Source organism: Tachysurus vachellii, chromosome 20 (assembly GCF_030014155.1).
Source record: "Tachysurus vachellii isolate PV-2020 chromosome 20, HZAU_Pvac_v1, whole genome shotgun sequence".
Taxonomy (NCBI): domain Eukaryota; kingdom Metazoa; phylum Chordata; class Actinopteri; order Siluriformes; family Bagridae; genus Tachysurus; species Tachysurus vachellii.
The window spans coordinates 9369489-9391124 of NC_083479.1; the positions used below are offsets into that span (position 1 = coordinate 9369489).

General features: G+C 38.1%; 2 protein-coding genes across 3 annotated transcripts; one reads left to right on the top strand and one right to left on the bottom strand.

Moving 5' to 3' along the window:
* Positions 1-6888: 6888 nt before the first annotated feature.
* lrrc32 (leucine rich repeat containing 32) lies at positions 6889-12682 on the bottom strand. The gene is made up of 3 exons (XM_060895708.1): positions 12554-12682; positions 11590-11665; positions 6889-10267 (listed from the first exon to the last, which is right to left on the bottom strand). The coding sequence occupies exons 2-3, from the start codon at positions 11662-11664 to the stop codon at positions 8489-8491; spliced, it is 1854 nt and encodes a 617-aa protein (XP_060751691.1). The 5' UTR covers position 11665; positions 12554-12682; the 3' UTR covers positions 6889-8488.
* Positions 12683-14043: 1361 nt separating this feature from the next.
* klhl35 (kelch-like family member 35) lies at positions 14044-21334 on the top strand. 2 transcript variants are annotated; one of them, XM_060896499.1, is made up of 8 exons: positions 14094-14169; positions 14388-14468; positions 14590-15429; positions 15985-16166; positions 17099-17217; positions 17311-17499; positions 19628-19816; positions 20123-21334. In XM_060896499.1, exons 2-8 carry the CDS (start codon positions 14455-14457, stop codon positions 20312-20314), a joined length of 1725 nt encoding a protein of 574 aa, XP_060752482.1. In that variant the 5' UTR covers positions 14094-14169; positions 14388-14454; the 3' UTR covers positions 20315-21334. The 2 variants fall into 2 exon arrangements, with proteins under 2 accessions (XP_060752481.1, XP_060752482.1); XM_060896498.1 differs by lacking the exon at positions 14388-14468 and having other exon boundaries at positions 14044-14169.
* Positions 21335-21636: the final 302 nt, after the last annotated feature.

The following is a 21636-nucleotide window of genomic DNA, read 5'->3' on the forward strand; positions in this document are numbered from 1 at the left end:
CTAACAGGACAGCTGTTAGTGTTCAGGAAATTTCCCAGACTGTGTTGGTTCTTTATAATGTAACCTATATTCTAGTGAACAATTTTTGGTACTAATGTACTGTATATACTTTGAAAAAAAAGTTCATGAACTTTAAAATGACCTTTGTCGAAGGAATACAGCTTCAGGATCCTCAGTTTGATCTTAAAGGTGGGGTTTTCGTTGTTTGAAAGCCAATGTTGACATTTGAAATCACCAAAACAAACACGCCCCTAACCCAAATGGGTCCCAACCCTGTATTCATAGCTCCGCCCACACATACATACATAACTCAGGCAACTAATGGAAAGAAATGTGTCTTTATCCTAGCTGAAGGGATGAACAATACGATTGCAGATAAACAAACAAGCAAAAATGACACACAAGCATAATCATGCAAAGGACGGCATATATTAGTTCTGTGAAACAAAGCAAAACCAACGTTACTCACCTATCAAGAAGGAAAAAAGCAACCTCAGCGTCTTAAGTAAAGTTGGCCGCATATTCACAGATTCGAGTTTCCCGAGTCAATAACTCCTGAGCTGAATGCTCTTATTACACAAATAACACCTCTTTTCTATCGTAGTAATGTAGAGAGGCAGCTACAATGCAGCTACAACCCAATTTTCCTCAATATTAGCTTTCCTCCGCGTGGACAAAATACACAAGTCTCTATGTGTGGACGACTGAGAAACAGATTCCAAGGGACCGTCTGCAAAACCTAAAAAGCGAATACTAAAAAACAGTCAATAACTTCACTGTAATACATTGTACTGTCACCAGCTCACACATCACTGATGTCCTGATAGTTATTCTACAACACTTATTTGGGAGAAATGTCTTTTTAATACATACGGCCAACTTTACTTAATATTTAATATGCGGCCAACTTTACTTAAGTCCCTCTGCGTCCCATCACAGAATTCCTGCTCCTTCAGTTCTCTCCAGCGCTGGAAAGCTGATCCTATATTAACAAGGGTCCTACTTCTTTCCTTATCGTCGTAAGCCTTTCTTTGCTTTCTTTCTTTATTTTTATCCGCCATGTCAATGTTAAAACTGCTTTCTGCTAATGTCACACATGCGCACTGAACACTCCGCCCATATTGACAAGACACGCCCCTTTCTACTCATTGGCTACACGTTAGTTTTGTTTTTGTTTTGTTTGCAGGCCCAACTCAGTTTTCTGAAGCATTTCTTAAACAACGGAGACCCCACCTTTAAAGGCCAATGAGCCAATGAGCAGAAAGGGGCGATGATGGTTGTATAATGTATGATGGTTTGGAGCTGCTACCCATGAGCTTAATTATGATGCAAAACACACCAATGAAACAGCCTAAATTATTTGGTGTGTCATGGCTGTATAAAATAGGGCTGTATATATGCAAAGCGCATTAATTAAACTTAAATAGTTTTGTAAGGAGGAATGGTCGCCTCCTTACCATCGTTCTCATCTGCTCAGCAACCACAGGAAATGGTGAAAGTCTTCACGACTAAAGCAAGTTCTGCTGGTTCTTGAAACTGCATTAGTAACATTTACTGTATAAAGTGTATGCCAACCTTATACATGTCAGTTTATTGTCATAAGTCTAGAAGACTCCACTGTATAAATATGTTTAGTGAGAGGTGTGAAACAGCTCTGCATCATACACTGAAGCTGACCTAGACTCATACGTCAAACCAAGGGGGTTTCAGAAAGGCAACAATGTCATACAGAGCTTTACAGAGGCTTTAAAGTGTCTCACTAAATTCATGATCCTGAGTGGAGAGTTCATGACTCTGCTGTGCATATAATGCTTATCTATAATAGCAGCTGTTTACTGCCATGCTATTAATTCAATCCAAGTTTGGGCTCTGTGGAAGCCCAGAGGGAATGTGTTACAGCAGTCCTGACATCAGAGGTCCATAGAGACTGCGCTGCAGTGATCTTGGGTTGTGGGAAATATTTTGGTTGGCAAACACAGAGAGACATTTTATAGTATGTTTAGCAAATGACATTTTAAGAGAGTTAAAAGACAGTTGCTCTAGTACTCTAATGTTGGCTGATTATTTATTTGGTTTATATCATTGGCTCATACATTCCCATAGAGAGACTACAAGCATGTGAAGTGAATGAATTATTTCATTTTGAATCCTTGACCCAAAACCAAACCGAGCCATAGAGCTCCTCATGATCTCTTTCACATTGCCTGAGATCTACATTCAAAAACACTGCTTCAATGAAATATGCACACTTTAGATTTGTTTAGATTCAATAAATATTTTCAAATTCAGTAGTGAATTGAAATACATTACAAACAGTGACTGAATAAAAAAGATCTAAACAGGAACAAGAACATGAGAATGGCTTCAGTGTTGTCTGCCGCTCGAGCTGCTGCTTCACGCAGGGCACGTCATAAAAGAAAATAAATGTGCTCCAGTGGAATGGTATCCTAATTGATTCCATTTGTGCTTGTAAACTTACTCACTATGAGGAGAAGTTAGTGGAAGGCGAGAGGTGTGCAGGATCTCAACACACCACGTTCCCTCTCAGACAGCAAGCCTCGCGAGCAATAAATTATAGACCTATAGACCTGTATAGAGCTATAGGTCAGGAAAAACTCTGTATGTAAATACTGAACATATCTTTTTTGTGGAAGTAGAATGGTGAAAAATTTGTGTCATTTGAAATATTGAAGTTGGAATAACCCAGTTATACTGAGGTGGAAGCAAGATAGATGCTGAGTAAGGTTTTTTTTTTTTTTTTTTTTTTTTTTTTTTTTACAGATTTACACACATCTCTAATCAGGAACAGCCTGCTGAGATCAACAGAATAAAAACAACACCTAATGTATGTGGTTAAACCTTTGAACAAGTAACAAATATATAACCAACATATAATATAGTGCGTGTCTGTGTGTGTGTGCATAAAAGTCTGGTTTTTAAATGTGCCTCTGTATATTATGTACATTTTCCTAGAAGCTCACTCTTACCCCTGATTCTGTTTTTGTGAAAGGAGCCCACTGGCGTCATGGTTAATTTAGGTATCCTTTACTCGTTTTTGTCTTCTTGCAGAAACTCAAAATGAGAGTCTTGTGTGGAATATGTACATGTGGTGGCAGCGGAAGAACGACTTGAAAACAAAGCAATACAGATTAAATTATATTGTGATGAGTCATACCATCTTTTTGTTATTTCTGTCTTTGACTCAAGGCTGGTGACATGGTACATGACTAAAAAACAACTTAATATATACCACACACACCCACACACCCACACACCCCCCCACACACACACACACACACACACACACACACACACACACACATGCCTATAGACTTATAATACTTACTTTTCTTAAAACCAAATCTTTTTTAAATTAATTTGTATTGCAGTTGCTACGGCACAAGCACAAGGAGTTCTAATATTACTGTTTTAAAATACTACTACTACTAGTAATAATAATAATGTATTATTATTAATCATAGAAATTGAGAAAAGTTTGGAATTTTATCGAACATGTATAATATTCAGAACAGTATCCTCCTATATTTTCTACGTATAGTACTAGATGACTGTAATTCAATCCTGTTCTTCATCAAATGTGGGTCAGAGGCCTGTGGTAGTGCACTAATCCGAAAACTATGATGTAAATGTAAAGGCACCTCCTTATCCACACTTTTTATACTAAATAACATTACATAGAGAGTGAAACAGATTGGCACTGAGCCTCTCTACACTTTTCTGATGAAAATCCATCTCTAGAGAAAACATGAGAAGTGAAGTGATACGTCTTCAATCTACATATTTAAGACACTGTGCCACTAACTCAGTAAGAAAAGCTGTTTTAAGTGCATGGCTACAGGCAATTCAGTGACTGTGAAATGTGGACATCGGAGTAGTTTCTGGTGTTACAGTGCCACATACTTTAGGTATTCGATTCTTCCTTGTTCTCATAAGGGATTATCAAATGACACCAGCCAGTTTCACACTTACTGAATCAATGAAAACCAGGCTTTGTGTCTTTGAACATACCAGAATAAATTTTCTTCTTGTTGTCACATTTGTAAATGTACATAATTTATTTCCCAAGGCTTTAGGATAAAGCAGAATTCATTTGCATATCTGATGTTTATATATGAGATTTTTTATTTTTTTTTTGAGCCTTACGGCAACAGAAAGCCTTCCTTTTCATTCTATTCATTCTCCGCTCACCTCACCTTAATTATCTGAGTCAAATAGCCCAGTGCATGTAGTTAATGCTCTTACTTAAGTTCTGATGAATTTTGACTGGAGGAAGCTCGCTGCTCAGAGGATGTGAGATACTTCGGTGGATGTGAGACTGAACTTAGCTTCATAGTTTATCGCTTAGACCATGCACAGCGCTGACTCACATGTTAAACCCCTCTTCCATCCACATGACACTAAGCCTGACTAAGTTGTTAGGTATCAGTAGACATATACACACGTCAATGAGGATGTTGCAGAGATGATCACTTCTCTCTTTCCCTCTCACTCTTCTCTTTCCTTTTATGTGCTTAAAACATTTGTAGATTGCTTGCAAGTAACATTTTAAAGCTGGAGGAGAATAATACATGCTGAGTTAGTGTATATCTGCGTTTGAGTGGGAGGTAGAAAGCAGACAGCAGAAGAAGTAAGGGCTGGTACAGTGGGTGGGGGGAATACGTTTCCGATGGACAAACAAGTTACAGGAGAAGGAAAAAACAGATTAGATCCTTAGATTAATGCTGTCTGGATCCACAGAAAAATGTTTCTCATGCTTCAGGTTTTGAGTAAAGAGTGCGGCAGGAATGCTGGCCGTCTCAGTATGTTATGGGAATTTCAGTTCATTTTTTTTGTGTGTGTGAACCTTGACAGTAATAGTCTGTGTAGTAATAGCATAGTCAAATTCCCTGCAAGGTACTGGCTCTGTCAATGCCAGAGTTAAAAATACAAACAAAAAAACACACTTAAATACTTATTCATTCATTCAAAGATTTTCACAAATTTGAAAGTAGTGTACTATTTTCAGTCTCACTATGAAATGCTGTTTAGTCTGTGTCAGCTGTTATTTTTTTTTGTTAGTGATGGTTTGGTTGGCACCAAATACTTCATTTCCATGTATTACCTTAAAAAAAGCTGGACGTTGGATTGACCATTCAAAATTTTACCTAGCATACATTGCATTGCCCCGCCCCATGGATATGTGTGTGTGTGTGTGTGTGTGTGTGTGTGTGTGTGTGTGTGTGTGAGTAGTGCTGAGTAATGGGCTAACATCTCTTACAGGCTTGTTTCCTGGGTACAACTTATTTGTATCCTGTTTTTCTGCGATAGGCTCCAGATCTATTCATAGTTGGAATAAAATACTTAATAATATTTTAAAATATTTGATATTAAATGAAGAATACATGTAAAGACATTGTACATTGTGGAACAGTTTAGGAATTAGCCTACAAGCCGGGATTCAAATCTAATTTTAATGTAATTTCAGCTGATATTGAAATATTTCTTAACAATTTTTTTTATTTTTGTGTTTTCAGGACATTACTCTGCTCTTCAACCTGTAGACGGCTAGACTGGATTTTAGCTAGGAAAGGGATGAAGGTGTAAATGCAAATCTAGTTGCTTCTCTTCCTACTGCTCTCCTTAACTGTTCACTGGACTTCTGAAATTTGAATTTATTTTTAATAACCAAACTCTGATTGATAATTTCCTAGAATGTTGTCTGGGACTTCCTTAGTCTTGATGTTGTTTAGGTGTGTCCCCTTAAAAAACCTAGTGGTTCCAGGAAAAGGTGCATTAATTCTGAGATCACATGACAATTTAATTACACAGCGGTGAACTCCATTTATCTAATTATATGAGAATATTTTGGAGAATTGATCATACTGGAATTAATTTAGGGGTTTCACAGCAATGAGTGTGTGTGTGTGTGTGTGTTTTTGTTGCATATCATTTCTGAACCATTATTTGACTTTGTTTATTGTATATTTAATAAATCTAGATCCAAATATTATCTGAATAAACCCATCTCAGTTTCAGATTGTAACACTACAAAATGTGAAATAGTTTAAGGGTGGTAAATTCTCATGAAAGGCCCTGTACACACACACACACACTCACACATGCCCTCTTGTTGCCACATACACCTACTATTATGGGAGTCATTTGGTCCACATAATCAGATAAAACTTTGTGACTGACACACACACTATTTAAACAAAGATGTTCTCTTCTTGTTTCTAGTAATGCGGTTCTTATGTAATAACAGTCACAGACTAATTGGTGTTGTTATGAGTTTTGAGTTTATATCATTGTTTTTATCTTTGCACCAAATAATTCCTCATATGTTCTGTATGTTTTGCATATATTTAAGTAACAATTATGGATCTTGTATTTTACAAATGTGCAATAATTATTATTGGTATTATGAATAACAATAATAATAAAATTATTGCTAATAATAATAATAATAATAATAATAATAATAATAATAATAATAATAATAATAATAATAATAATAATTCCTGTCCTGCATTGGCAGTCTGGGTCAGGCCGATGGCACGTAACAGGACCGGGTGTGAACATAACTCTATTTATATGTGCTGACCATTTTCCTCTCAAGCTGCTTCCTGTTTGGAGAAGCCTGATGGATATTGTCCTGCTGTCTTTCTGCCAGCCAGGATTATATTAATACAAACATGTCTCACACCAGCTATTTCCATCCCTTATTCAAGCTAATGCATGTACAAACACACATGCCTAGAATATCTAATGCTCTTTAAACACTAAATTTGTCACACATACATTTGCTTATATGTTATTATATATCTATAGTTCCACTAAAATTCAGTGAGTTTTAAACAATGAAGCATTACAACAATCGTACAACACTTACACAGGACAGATCATTTATTTAACAAAATACGGATATTCATAAATATACATCTCTTTTACATTCTTCATATATTTTTTTATAATTCCTTTATAAAGCATTAATATTTAGTGGATTGGAGCAGGAGACAGTTTGAACAGCAGTGTGTAGGTGTATGTATGCGACCGCTTCTAGTTTCGGCTGATGTGGATTGCGTGGGATTTTAAACAAGAAGTGGTAGTGACCATGAATTACATATGAGGAAATATCGTATCATTACAGCGTCAACAACCTATGAAATGAACTTCTATTTATACACAAAGTGATGACACATTCAATCACACACGGATTTCCTCCTGTCTATTTTAGTCATGCCAGGTCCTGGTATAGACAGCGAGTTTAAACAGCTGTCACCCTGAAATCTATTAATAAAATAATCTGAATGAATGCTTCCTTAAATAGGATACTCAAATACGCCGAAGGAATATTATACATTCGTTAGATTTTTGAAAATGTAAATAAAATGACAAGATTTCCATCAACAAAACAGCTACATTTTGGCTAAGTAACAATAACATCTTATTCAGATTCAGAGTTGTAAAGACCAAATCAATAACAGGAAAGGTAACTGTAGCAGTCCTAAAGCTGTGAAAACATGCTCCAGTTTTACTGCAGGTGTCCGGACAGCAACACTTCCTGGCTCGGTTAAATCATATCTCAAACACACCCACACTTCACATGGTCTCGGCCTGGTCCCATGACTCCCATGCCACATTAGCTTGTTAGGAAGTTCTAAGGATATATTACATTTATATGTAATATGTTATATGCAAAGTCATCACTGCCGCTAACCTTAAAGATGACAATTTATTCATGAGCGGTGTGAAAGCTTTAAATCCATTTTTATTCTCTACCCCTATGCAAAACTGTAGTAGGTGCTTGCTTTATAGTGTTTTTGCTGAGTTTGGTTATTCGAATATACAATGTGTACAATACCATAGCATTTAACACATCTTTAATATTCATATAGCATAGTCTTTAAAGTGCAAAAGAATAGTTGTTAAACAACCTGGGGAAATGTACTGACCACCCAAAATGACATTGCTGACATAAATAAAGACATCTTCAATTTGTATACATAACTAAATCACACAAATGCTGGTCCTTCGTCTGTTTACTGTCTGTCATTGTTACATCAAGTAAGAGCAATGGTTTCTTTCTTAATGTTTGCTGATCCTCATGTTTCTCTACATATAGAAACCTTTTTCTTCAGGCAATTATCTTGGGCTTATGTGTCTAGTCAACTTCGTTTTGCTGGTGTTAGTGTTTCTACATGGAACAACCATTTTAGCCATTTCCCCATCCCACATATTACATATTTCCAGTAACTCCCTGCAGAGGGACCTTCTACTGAACTCATGTGATACCAGTCACATTTTTATTCCATGTATAGTTATTCAGCATGTATATGGCTTCCCAGTCTTTATAATTGGGCTATATTATTCTACCTGATGGAGGTGAGCTGTTTAAGTCATGCAGATGAAAGTTTTTGTCTTGCAGGTCAATACCTGACATCTGATAACATTAATATACATTTCTTGGTTTCTTCTCCAGAATATTTTAAGCCTTGTAACTGTTGAATCTGTGACTTCTTGAGTGACACATCTTTATGGCCACCAGCAATACAATCATTAGTCCCAAAACCAGTACAGCGATCATAGCAATTACAAGCACTTTGCTGTTCAGAGTTTCACAGTGTTCAGATCTCACATCCCTGAGGCTGACTTTCCCGTACCCAGTGTCACTTGTGAATTGGCATGTGGCATTGTCAATGTCAACATGGGACTGCTGTAAAAAACTGATCAAATGCATGTTTTCACAACAAATGAGTGGATTTGAGTCAAGATATAGAGTTCTGAGTGTCTTCTCTAGTGCCAATATTGTGGAAGGATCTAGAATCTTGACTTTGTTGTTCTCCAGATTCAGACTCTCGATGGCAGAGTCTCTGCCCAGAAACAGGCCATCTAACAGGTTATTGGTCAAATCCAGCACCTTTAGGTTGCGTAAGGGTGAGAGGCTGATGTTCAGCTTTTCAAGCTGGTTTCCTCTCAAGTAGAGATGGGTGAGGGACCTCTCCAAGCCCGAGAAGGCCTGTTCACTGATTTTTATGTTAGGGTTCAGAGATAGGTCCAGGATGAGCAATGGACTTCCCTGGAAGGCATGTGCAGGCAAGGAAGTCAGTTTGTTCTCAGATAGGTAAATGTATCGCAGGGTAGGGATAGAGAAGAGAGAGACACAGCCACTGGTTTGGTTTTGTTGTGGACCACAGATGTTCAGTTCATTAAACTGAAAATGCAGGTTGGTGATGCTGGGTAAATGAAAGACTCCAGAGTCCAGCATACTGAGAATATTGCCCTGTAGGTAGAGAGTCTGCAGTTCCCTCAGTGTGTTTTCCATAAAGGTCAGGTTCTGTAGGTTGTTGAAGCTCAGGTCAAGGGTCTTCAGTGCATTTAGAGGACTCTCAATGTCTACCACAATGTTATCCAGACAGTTATTGCTGATGTTCAGGGTATCCAGAGCCACCAAGCTGGAGAAGAAATCAGGAGGCACAGCCTTGAGCTGGTTATAACTCAGGTCTAAGTACAGAAGTCTGGGAAGTTTCTGGTGTGTTTTGCTGCTGTGAAGTGGAGCAAGGGTCAGTTCTTCTATATCCCTCAGATACTGTAGCTCATCTTCTGGACCTGTGCTGTTCAAGCTATGCAGCTGGTTTCGTGAAAGGTCAAGATAGATGATCTTGTTCCTCCTTGGCAGAACAGGAAAGTAGTGCATCTTATTCTCTCTCAGTTCCAGGTAGAGCAACTCAAACTCTTGGTTTGATTCAATGCTCTGGAAGGAGGTCATGCTGTTTTTGCTTAGGTTTAATGATTTCAGCTGGAACAGGTTAAAGTCATTAATGCATGAGATGGAATTCACTGATAAATCCAGCTCGGTGAGATTAAGCAGAGAATCAAATGTGCCATCTTCAATCTCTAGGATGACATTGTTATGTAAGTCAATGTTTCTTAATGAAAAGGAACTAGTGAATGTACTATTGCCTAATTTTGTTATGCTATTTTCGTTTAAATAAAGATTGGTAAGAGCAGAAGCATCTCTCAGAAGGTAGTCAATCATGTCTGAGTAAAGGCCATTTCCAGACAGGTCAAGATTCTGTACTTTGGAGATTGGTCCCACATGGTTTTTCAGAGCTACATCCAGAGCTTCCAGGTGTGTCTTGTTCTTGAGATCTGATTGGACAAACTGCAGGAGTTTGCGGGACAGATTGTGCATATGGTTGTCAGGGAACACACTGGGCAGTATACTGCTCAAGCTCTGATTGCTGGAGTCATCTGCACTCTGGCGCTATGGAGGAAAACAAAAAAAAAGCCAAATTAACCCTCATATTCGTATGTTTCTAGCCAGAGACTGCTAGATTATTTCATCAGCATATTTATAATAACTGTAACCATACAGAAGAGGTTTCTTTTGACACAAGCACTCTCTCACTCATTCTCACTCATTTTCTACCGCTTATCCAAACTACCTCGGGTCACGGGGAGCCTGTGCCTATCTCAGGCGTCATTGGGCATCAAGGCAGGATACACCCTGGACGGAGTGCCAACCCATCGCAGGGCACACACACACTCTCATTTGACACAAGCATTTTAACATATTTATTGGTACTGGCATTCAATGACGCAAATATGACCTATCTGTGGCATTGAGCAATTATCCAGTTCCTGCAATGCTTAAACATGCATGAGCAATGTAATGGTGCAGAAACAAAATATGGCACTGTTTTACAATATTTCCCCAACTTCCTTCCCATCAGCCTTGTCATATTGTGTCATAATACACTTTGAGGAACACTTGTGTCCCATCGCTTAAGGTGCTTTCCTACAACCTTGAAAGCCAGTAAATGTTTGTCTCCTTTTCTTAATAACAGTATCCCATAAACACTGGGGCAAGACAGGCGTAAAGCAGCCAGTCCACCTGCTGGATCACTCTACAGAAACAACTCTACATGTGGTGCCAGTGGTTTAATCTTTATCTCAGTTTACTGTACATAGGAAGTTTAGTATTCTCTCCCGGTCTCTAGGGGGTTTGTTCTCCAAGTTTCCTAACAACTCCAAAAAACCTGATTGTAGATACCATGCACCATACACCTCACCAGTTACTGGAGATGGATAGATAAATATGTTTATGTAAAACAATAAAACTTCTGCACTGCCAGTTTTATCCAGTGTTTTTATATCATTCTCACTGTACCCTTTTGTAGTCCCATTGGTAAAATTTTTAAAAATACAAAATACTTATATATGATACAGAATTTTCCAAAACGGCATTAAGTTCTGGTTCATTTAAAGGCTAAATTAAACTAAAAATTCATTTTATATAAAACAATTATCAACTGTAGTTATAATATACATATATAGCTATAAATATACTGATTACATTGCTATTATTAACGAGGACAGTGAATTTAACCATAAATAAATGTGATTCATATCAACTGCCATTTTTAATTACATGAATGAAAATCTGAATTAAATAAACAGTGTAGTTTAGAACAATTGTGAAATCCTGCCAATTTAATTCAATCTGTTAAATCTGCCTAATAAACTAATAAACAGGAATCAGAACATGAATGGCTCTATTTAAGAGATCCCCAGAATGTCACTCACCTCTTGGCAGAGTGAGAGCTGTAGAGATTGTAAATTCACCATGAAGAAGAGGACCCACACCTGGGTGCTCATCATGCTGCAAAAATAGAGCAAGAACAGTTTTAGTGCACGCACAGAGACCGATAAAGCAGTGTGAACTCAGCGTACAATAAGTATATTATTAGAGGGAAGTGTGAATCTGTTGTAATATACATCCCTCTTATATACTATTACAGACTCACCCATCCATGTGCTGTAAGCGATAGATATTATATTGTAACTGATACTGACAGACTTCTGTAGTGACAGATGATTGTTAATCTTTAAGCCTTAATTTATTCCATTTTGAAGGGAATCTTTGACATAAATTACACGACAGAGCACTCTGCAGAAACACATTATGTCGTTTCAGTTCTAATACTCATAATTACTTTTCTGACGTAAGAGGAAGCACCCACATGTCAGAAAAAGCTGAAAGTTTAGTCATCACTGACGGAGGACGGTTTTAGATGGTGGGGGGATGACGGATATCGGGATGCACAAGTGCATGGTATTTTCGATTAATTTCATTAATCACTGGCTTGCTTTAAGGATATAAGGTCTGGTGACAGCATGAATCACATCTTTACACACATACACTAAGTAAAAACCCTGACTTCTCAAAAAATCAGTTTCAGACAGATGACCAAATGCTTACAGTGTGAGAGGATCTAACTTCCTGTACAGTTTTTCAGGATGCTGTTCCTTCTCTGTTACTCAGTTATAGCACATCTCTGTTTATGTACATAAAAAGGCATCATTTAAACAGGGCTCCATGTGTTTTTTGTATCCAATCTGGCCACAGTAGGGAAGAGAAAGAGCGAGAGAGAGAGAGAGAGAGAGAGAGAGAGAGAGAGAGAGAGAGAGAGAGAGAGAGAGAGAATGAAAGAGCGAGAGAGAGATGAATGAGAAAGAGAGTAAAGTTGTCTTTTAGCAGTAACCTTACCTTAGAAGCGACTGCACCTATTCAGCTATCTCTTGAAGAGGGTGTCACTCATGCTCATGCTGCCTGCAGCTTCTCAGTTCAGCAATGACACAGTGCAGCGGTCCATTCCCTATTTTTCCTCTGCTCTCCCCTCCCTTCTCTCCCTCCCTCTCTCTCTCTCTCTCTCTCTCTCTCCCTCTCTCTTTCACTCTCGCACTTGTACACATCCTGTGAGAATATCCTGCATTATTGTTATGCCCCTACTTTCCTTCTTTGGCCTAACCTTTTATGGAATTGAGGAGCTCTCTCTCTTTCTCTCTCTCTCTCTTGCACACACAGGCACGCACACACACACACACACACACACACACACACACACACACACACACTCACACACACACAAAGAGATATAGAGAGTATCCATGTGAAAAACTGCAGCTGGCCTCTGAGAATAAATTCCTTTAAGGAATGACACAAGGAGTGTTTTACCATGTGAAGTACCCAATTGATTGCTATTGTTTTAAGTAAAGTGAAATATGTACTTACTCTGGCCTGGACATGACTTCCAATAACAATTCTTCATTTAAAGAAGGTCCATCTCATTTGAAAGAACAGAGAACCTGAGCAGACAGTGATGGGCAGGCATATATAAGAAGGACAGCCTGCAGTCAGTCAGGGATTTCCCGTGTTTACAAGCCCTGGTCATTAGACGTTAGGAACATTAGATGTTTTTTTGTTTTGCATTTTTTTTGCCTATTAGGATCATATAATAAGCTGTCTGACACCTTTATTGCACTTAGATATTTTACAAAGTAATGTGTGTATGGGCTGTAAGTATAACTCACATATATAAATAGCAACTATAATACCAAATGCATTAATAATAATAATAATAATAATAATAATAATAATAATAATAATAATAATAATAATAATAATAATAATGGAACAACAATCCTTTATTGGAAATGTATTTATATACCAGGAGGCAGAGACTGTTTGTTAGACTTGTTCATAAGACAGTAAACAACGCCCTCTAGTGGATATTTTTATGTATCGTATCGAATTGAAAAATAATATATGTTATTAGTTTCAAGAAATTTTGTCTAAAATCAAAGCTGGGCGCCATTAAGGACAAAATGGATTAAGACAAATACTATAAAATTGTTGAGGACAATCTATTCCAGTCAGCCAGTAAAAGGAGAACCTCCCAACAGGGCAATGACCCAGAGCACTGGGCAAAAGCTACTGAGGCATACCTGGCATATATACAGATTGGCCAAGACAAACACCAGACTTAAATTCAGTCCAAGTCTATGGCTTGACCTAAAACTTGCTGTCTACCATTTTCTATCTAATTTAGGAGAGTTAGAGAAAATTGGAGATACTGCAACACAACAAAAAGAGAAATAATCACTAGGGGGTGAATGTTTCCTGCAGGCACAAATGTCATGCAAACACAAGTTGGCTGAATCCCTCCCACAAGCTGCGTGTAGGACTTCCCTCCTGAAGGGAGGGTAATAAGTGCAGCAGTGTTTACATTCTGCAGCTTGCACACACCTGAAGGAGCACTAAAGATCTGTCCATATTCTGATGAGTGGCATCAGTATCAGACTCAGCTACAACAATTCAGCACGGTGAGTGGAGCTAAATATCATCTGGCTAACAGAAAACTCTGAACAATGTTCAGATATTAAATATAAGCTCTTTCATAGTATTCTATGGAATAAGGATGTCTGTGTAGTGTTATTAACATGACTAAGAAGTGTCACAAAAATTTAACTGCTGTACTATTCATAGCAGAGTATAATGTTTTCTTTTCTCAGTTTTATTTATTTATAGCTTATGTATGCAGGATTGAATTGGAAATGGAATTGGAAATACATAACCAAAAAGCAAACTGAAGAATAAAGAATCTCACTATGCACTGCAATAGGTTAGTGTCCACTTGACATTAGGGGGTTGTGAATATACATAACACAGGTTCTTCTGTATGATTTTTTTTTTTAATTTAAAAAAAACAAAAATTAATAGCAAGCACCATAATATATTTTCAGATCCCCATCCATGGGTTTTGGGCCTGATATCAATCTAGAGGCGAGCTTCAGAACCAGCTCGTACCAACCTGCGCATATTCTTCAGCAGCTGAATGTCTTCAGGAAAAGTGGCACATTCACTGATGTTATCCTGCAAGTGGAGAAACATGAGTTTCCATGCCACCGTGCTGTGCTGTGTGCATCCAGTCAATACTTCCGCACCATGTTTATGGGCCAGCTGCGTGAGAGTGGTCAATCTGTGGTGCGGCTGAACGAGGTTTCCGAAGTCGCTCTAGAGCACCTGCTGGACTTTGTTTATGAGGGCCAGGTTCAGCTCCAGGAAGAGAATGTGGAGACTGTTTTTCAAGCTGCTGACCTGCTGGATGTTCCTGCACTGTCCAGAGCCTGTCTGGATTTCCTGGAGAAGTGCGTGTCTCACTTGAACTGCCTGGGTCTGATAGAATTTGCCAAGCACTACTCGCTGCAGCCACTGCTGAAACAGTGCCAGAATCTGCTGTATCAGGACTTTAACATTGTAGCCAAGCACGATGAGTTCCTTGAGCTGCCAGTGGAGAGAGTGGTGGAGCTTTTGGATTCTGAAAACCTACAAGTGCAGGAGGAAGTCCTGGTGGAGGCTGCTCTGTTATGGGTTCACCATCAAAGAAGCAAGCGGAAAGCAGCACTAGGAAAGCTACTGGAGAGACTTCGGCTGCCCTTATTAGACCCTGTGTTCTTTACCAACGTGCTGGAGGCTGATGAATTCATCCAGGAATCACCTGACTGCAGGAAGCTGTTACAGGAGGCGAGACTTTATCGCATATACGGCAGAGAGATCAGCTCGGAGAGAACCAAACCAAGAAGGTCAGTCATACAGCAAGAGAGGTGACAGTACTTGTTAAGTTTCCAGTCAGGATCTTGGTTTAAGCTATAAATGGTCACCACAGATGTTTCACTTAATGTCAACTGTGGTACTAATATACTGTCAAAAAACTAAACCAGTAGCTTAATAAGTAAACAGGATTTACAGAATCTATGCACAAAAGTTTCCAGAACTATTTTAACACTAAGAAGGACAATTCATATACTGTATATGAAAAATCTAGATACGTCTTTGCATTGTTTTTGTCTGAAAGGAAACTAAGAGCTAAAATAGCAAAACCTAATGACTGATTATGGCTTATATTTACTAAAGCTGTTACTGACTAAAAGATCTCTGCATATTAGTCTTACACTGTTTATGTGTGATTTGTACAACTAAACAGGGTCTGCATGTAATTTAGGTGAACTCCTGTGTTCTGTACTCTCTCTCATTCTCTTTCTCACTGTGTGTGTGTGTGTGTGTATGTGTGTGTGTGTGTGTGTGTGTGTGTGTGTGTGTGTGTGTGTGTGTGTGTGTGTGTGTGTGTGCAAATGTAGGCAGTCTGGCTGGGCTGAGGTGATTGTGGTTGTCGGCGGTTGTGACAAAAACAGGATTTCAAGATTCGCCCTCACAAAAACACAGGTCCCCACCACTGGGACATGGCTCACTTCAGTCAGTGTGCCAGGATATAAATATGAATTTGCTGTCTGTGAACTTCACAATGACATTTATTTATCAGGTATGGTATATGAATCTTCACCAACTTATCTCCCCATTTAGCAGCGAGTAGTAAGTCTGCCTACATAATTACATTTGTAGTTTGATCACATGAATCACACTCAAATGTAACTTCATTACTTCAGATGTGGAATATAATTGAGGCATTCTTTAATCATTTAATAACTAATAAACTATATAGACTAAATATCAAAGTACTCAGTGCTTCCCTTAAACTGCCACAAAGTGTGAAGCGCTCAATTGTATAGAATGCTTTTCTATGCTGTAGCATTACTATTTCCCTTCACTGAGCTAAGGGGGAAACTGTAGTAAGCTACATGAAGACATGGTGTGTGGACGACGTGAATACTCTTAAGACAAATCGGAACACCACAACTCCCAGGACCCAACATCCACGCCAACTCTCAGGACCCAACATCCACCCCTGACCTCATTAATACTCTTGTGCAGAATGAATACAAATTCCCACAGCTCCAAAATTGAGTGAAAAGCCTTAAAAAAAGAGTGGAGGTTAATATACCAGCAACGGGGGTTGAAATCTGGAATGGGATGCTTAATGAGATTGATGTCCACATAGTTTTATATAAACACTATGTAATTGGTTGGACTATAAATTAAAACTATTCTAAAAATCAGTTTATTTAATATGACATTATATTTACTTGGTAATCTAACATCTAATTTTACAAGTTATGGTTGGCATTTACAAGAATTGTTATTTTGCACTTCCATTAAAATAGATTTTCACATCTGTTCAAATATGCATGAAATATTTGTCTTTTCATATTTATATCTGTTTGATCTGTCATGCAGCTACGATGGCAGCTGAACCTACTACATACTTACCTGATGTAATCTGTGCCGGTGTGTTTCTGGGAATGTATGCTGTATAACATGGCCTGCATGGGTTTATTGTCACGTGTGTGTATACAGGTGGGCAACTGAACAGCACACAAGTGTGGCGCTTTATGGCTCAGCTAAACCAGTGGGTTTCTGTGGGTAGCTTGCTGAAGGGAAGATGGCAACACAAGATGGTCTCTTTATGTGGAAAGGTGGGTTCCATATCAAACACATTCCCTTTTTTGTGCTATTTCCAGTTCAGCGCTCTTATTTATACTGTAATGTGTGTGTGTTTGTGACTGCAGCTGTATGCTGTAGGAGGATATGATGGAGAGCAAAGGCTGAGCAGCGTGGAGTGTTATAGCGTGTTTGAGAATGTGTGGAAGCCTGTGGCTCCATTGCTTTTGCCTGTCAGTTCTGCTGCTCTGGCCAGCTGCTGTGGAAAGCTTTATGTAATCAGTGGAGCTGTGAGTGAAGACTGCAACACCAACATGGTGAGACTTTCAGACATGTACACACATGTGAGGTGTAGCAAGAATCAGCTACCATTAGTGAGTAATGAAAGCTTTAGGTAATTATAGCTCAGAAACACATCTGAGCAGCAAGCTCTTTACAAGGATTGCAGAAAAGCACTACAGAACTTGGCTAACATAGCTTGTTATGAAACCTCTATAACCTATTATAGATTACAAAGACTCTAAAGCATGTAGCTTCCAGAGAATATGAAAGACACCGATCAGCCATAACATTAAAACCACCTGCCTAACATTGTGTCAGTCCTCCTTGTGCCACCAAAACAGCTATAACATATTGAGGCATGGACTCCACAAGACCTCTGATAGTAAGCTGTGGTATCTGGCACCAAGCCATTAACAGCAGATTTTAAAATCGATTGGGAATCTGTGGAATTTGGAGGTCAGGTATGCACCTTAAACATTTGCATGAGCAACACTGTTTAGACAGGTTTGATTCAACAGGAATGATTTGAGGAACATGACAAAATGTTCAAGGTGCTTACCTGGCCTCCAAATTATAGGAATGCCAGGACCCAGGACCCAAGGTTTCTCAGCAGAACATTGTCCAGAACATCACATTGCCTCAGCCAACTCTGATACACAACGCACATGCACTTGGCTGTCCATATGAAGTACAACAAAATATGATTGATCAGACTAGGCTGCCTTCTTACATTGTTCCATAGTAAGGTTCTGATGCTCACATATCCATTGTCCATTGTACTCTGACTGGTCTGTAGCTACTCAGCCCCATACACAGCAGGAGTAATATCCAGCGTTAACTTTTTCAGCAATCTGTGATACAGTAGCTCTTCTGTGTTATTAGACCAGACAGGTTAGCCTTTGCTCCCATGAACATCACTGAGCCATGGCGCACTCTTAATCGGTGCACCGGTTGCCCTTTCTTGTCCCGGTTTTGTTAGCTACTAACCACTGCATACTGGGAACACTTCACAAGACCTGCTGTTTTGGAGATGCTCTGACGTAGCCGTCTAGCCTTCACAATATAGTCTGAGTCACTCAGAACCTTTCTCTTGCTCATTTTTCCTGCTTCAAAAGCATCAACTTTGAGAACTGATTGTTTACTTGCTGCCTAAATAATCCCACTCCTTGACAGGTGTCACTGTAACCAGATAATCAGGTTTAATCATTTCACTTGTGGATTTAATGTTATTGCTGATCGATATTCAATTACAAAAATTGTTACATAAGTCTTCTCTAGAGCTAGTCTTTTGTCTGTGGTTGAATCTTTGATAATCTGACAGAGGTCAGGATGCATTAGATCAGATGAACGTTGGGTGTGCTGGGGTTCTTCTTCTACACACCTGGGAATGTGTTAATTACAGTATTTCTCACAGGTGAGGCTCTAATCTGTGATTGGTTGAATCCTTTAAAGATGTGACAAGACTTTTGTCTGAGCAAAGTCTGACCTTTCTGTCCTAATTAAATAATTAAAAATCAAGGCATGATAAGATTTTATTTTGGTAAAATTCGCTTAATCTAGAGGCCTTTGCCTTTCATATAAGCCACTTCTGATTCCAAATGATCAACTAGAAGTCAAATTATTATTTGTTGTTCCTATAACTTGGATAGGCGACAAGACTTTTGTCAGAGAGTGTATATATATATATATATATATATATATATTCCTCATTATTCCCACTATGATTATTATAAGATTAGTCAATGTATATAAGCACACATTTTTACTTTACAATTCTTCTATCAAACAGTACTCTCAAAATAATTTAATATATAGCTCAGACCTGCTTAGATTTTTATTATTTTTATTTATTTTTTAATTTTTGCTTTATTGTTATCAAGGTCTTCATTTCTGACTTCATTTCTGACTCAAAGAAAATTCTTCAAAAATTCTTAGAAACACCATTAAAATTCTTATCAAATTTGAATGTTCTATTTGGTTCATTTCGAATGCAGAGAGAGTTTAATTGATTAAACACACTCAGGAATTTGTATTGAGATATTGCTTTGATATAAACTGATTACTGTCTGGGTTTTAATCTAGTAAAATAAATAGGTATGTTTATGAGTGTGTTTGGTTTTATGCTTCACTCAACAATCTGTTGTGTGCATGTGTATGTTCCAGCTTCAGTGTTATGACCCCGTTAAGGATCAGTGGACATGCATGATGTCCTGCCCTTTCTCTCAGAGGTGTTTAAACGCAGTGTCACTGAATGGATCAGTCTACGTAGCCGGGGGTCTGTTGGATGTGCTGTTCTGTTACAGTCCCATGGTTGACTCATGGAGCAAAGTAGCTGAGCTTCCCATGAAATTGGTAAGAAGGAAATAAATAAACTACACAAGACTCTAAGACACATTTGACCAACTGTTCAGATGATTGTGTGTTTTTTGTTACTAATGAAGTTGCTTTGGCTCTGATTTTAAATCCTCCTAAACACCACTAATTACGTTACTGTAATTCATTAGTAATTAATGATTTGCTATTAAAATTATTAATGAATTATAAACAGTACTTTGAGTTCAGTCATCCCTAAGTGTCCTTTACCATCTCTACACTTTTACACTAAACAGATTAGCACTATGTATTCATCCTGCTCATTCATCCAATTTTGTCTTTCAGGAAAATTGTGGGTTGGCTGTTTGTGATGGGAAAGTGTATATCTTGGGTGGCCGTGATGAATTTGAAGTTGTAACTGACTGTACATGGGCATTTGACCCACTGAGCGGCCAGCTGACCGAGGAGATGCCCCTAGCGCGCAGCCTGGGCAACCACGGATGTGTTACTATCACACAACACCTACAGCACAAATAAAATGATCTTTTTATTTTCATTTGAAGCATGAAAAGTCCTAAGGTCATCTACTACCTTGTTTACTTGAGATGAATTTCATTCTTTAATCTTTGCTGCTTATAACATCTAGTCCAAGCCATAGTACAAGCCTTAAGTGTTATTAATTCATTTTATTCTCTTCAGGAAATAAAACAACAACAACAATGACAACAATAGGAACAATTACAAACTATTGTAATATAAAAACTGTGAATTTTGAAAGGTATACTTCGCTGTGTTTCATGTCTCGCACTGTTGATACACTTTGCTGCTTTGCCTTTATATTTTTTTTTCAATCTCTTTTCTATTATCTTCAAGTTATCATATTTTTGTTCTTTGCCAGTTTTAACCTTCTGTTAATTTGTCGAATCATTATTTTAAAGTGTTATTCTAAATCTATAAAGAGAAGTTGGGCTAAATAACAAATTGTCAAATACTTTACTGCAAAACTTTGTGGTGTATCAAGAGCCACAGTATCCAGAGTAAAGCACGGGCTGAATTTGGGTTTGGGTTGTAAAATCATACGATCGCCACTACTGAACCATTCTAGAGGATCGCATACACCCAGTGGTTCAAACATTGTACCCTGAAGGTGGTTCAGTACTGTATATCATCCATACGCACAGCCAGACTGGTGACAGAGTGGTTTAATTAACATGAAAGTGAATTGAACATCACCCATGGCCTGCAGCACAGTCACCAGACCTGGATATTTTCTCCAACAGTATCACATAGTAACCTGGCCATTGTTTTGCAACAGAAATGGCTCAAAATCCCCCTGGTCACCTTGCAGGACTTATCTTTCTTGTCTTTCGTAAGACAAACTGATGCTGTATTGGCTGTAAAAGGAAGCCTGAGACCAAACTAATTCATTATTGTGGTTTAAAACAAGGTGTTTCAGTTTCATTTTGCTATCTTAAAGAACAGAAGCTAATATTTTTCAATGCATATGGTAAATATATTCAGTGAAGAATAAAAAATAATAACAGTGGATATCTAGTGGTTATTCTCCAGATCTTATTTATTTATAGTTATAACAATGCCACAACACTACTATACAATGTTTTTTGTGCAAATGTCTCCATTGAGGTCAGTGACTGAAAAAGTACAAGAGGTTTTGTTATTTATATAAAATTTCATTACAGAATATCATTAAATCAGTGGTGTAAATTTTGATTTTAGTCAAGTTCAAGCAAGATCAGTGTTCGTCTTTAACGTTCTTCTAATCGTTTTTCTTCTTTCATATTTGTTTTTGAGGATTTCCTTGCTCTGATCTTTTCATGGCACATAGGAAGGAAAGAGGA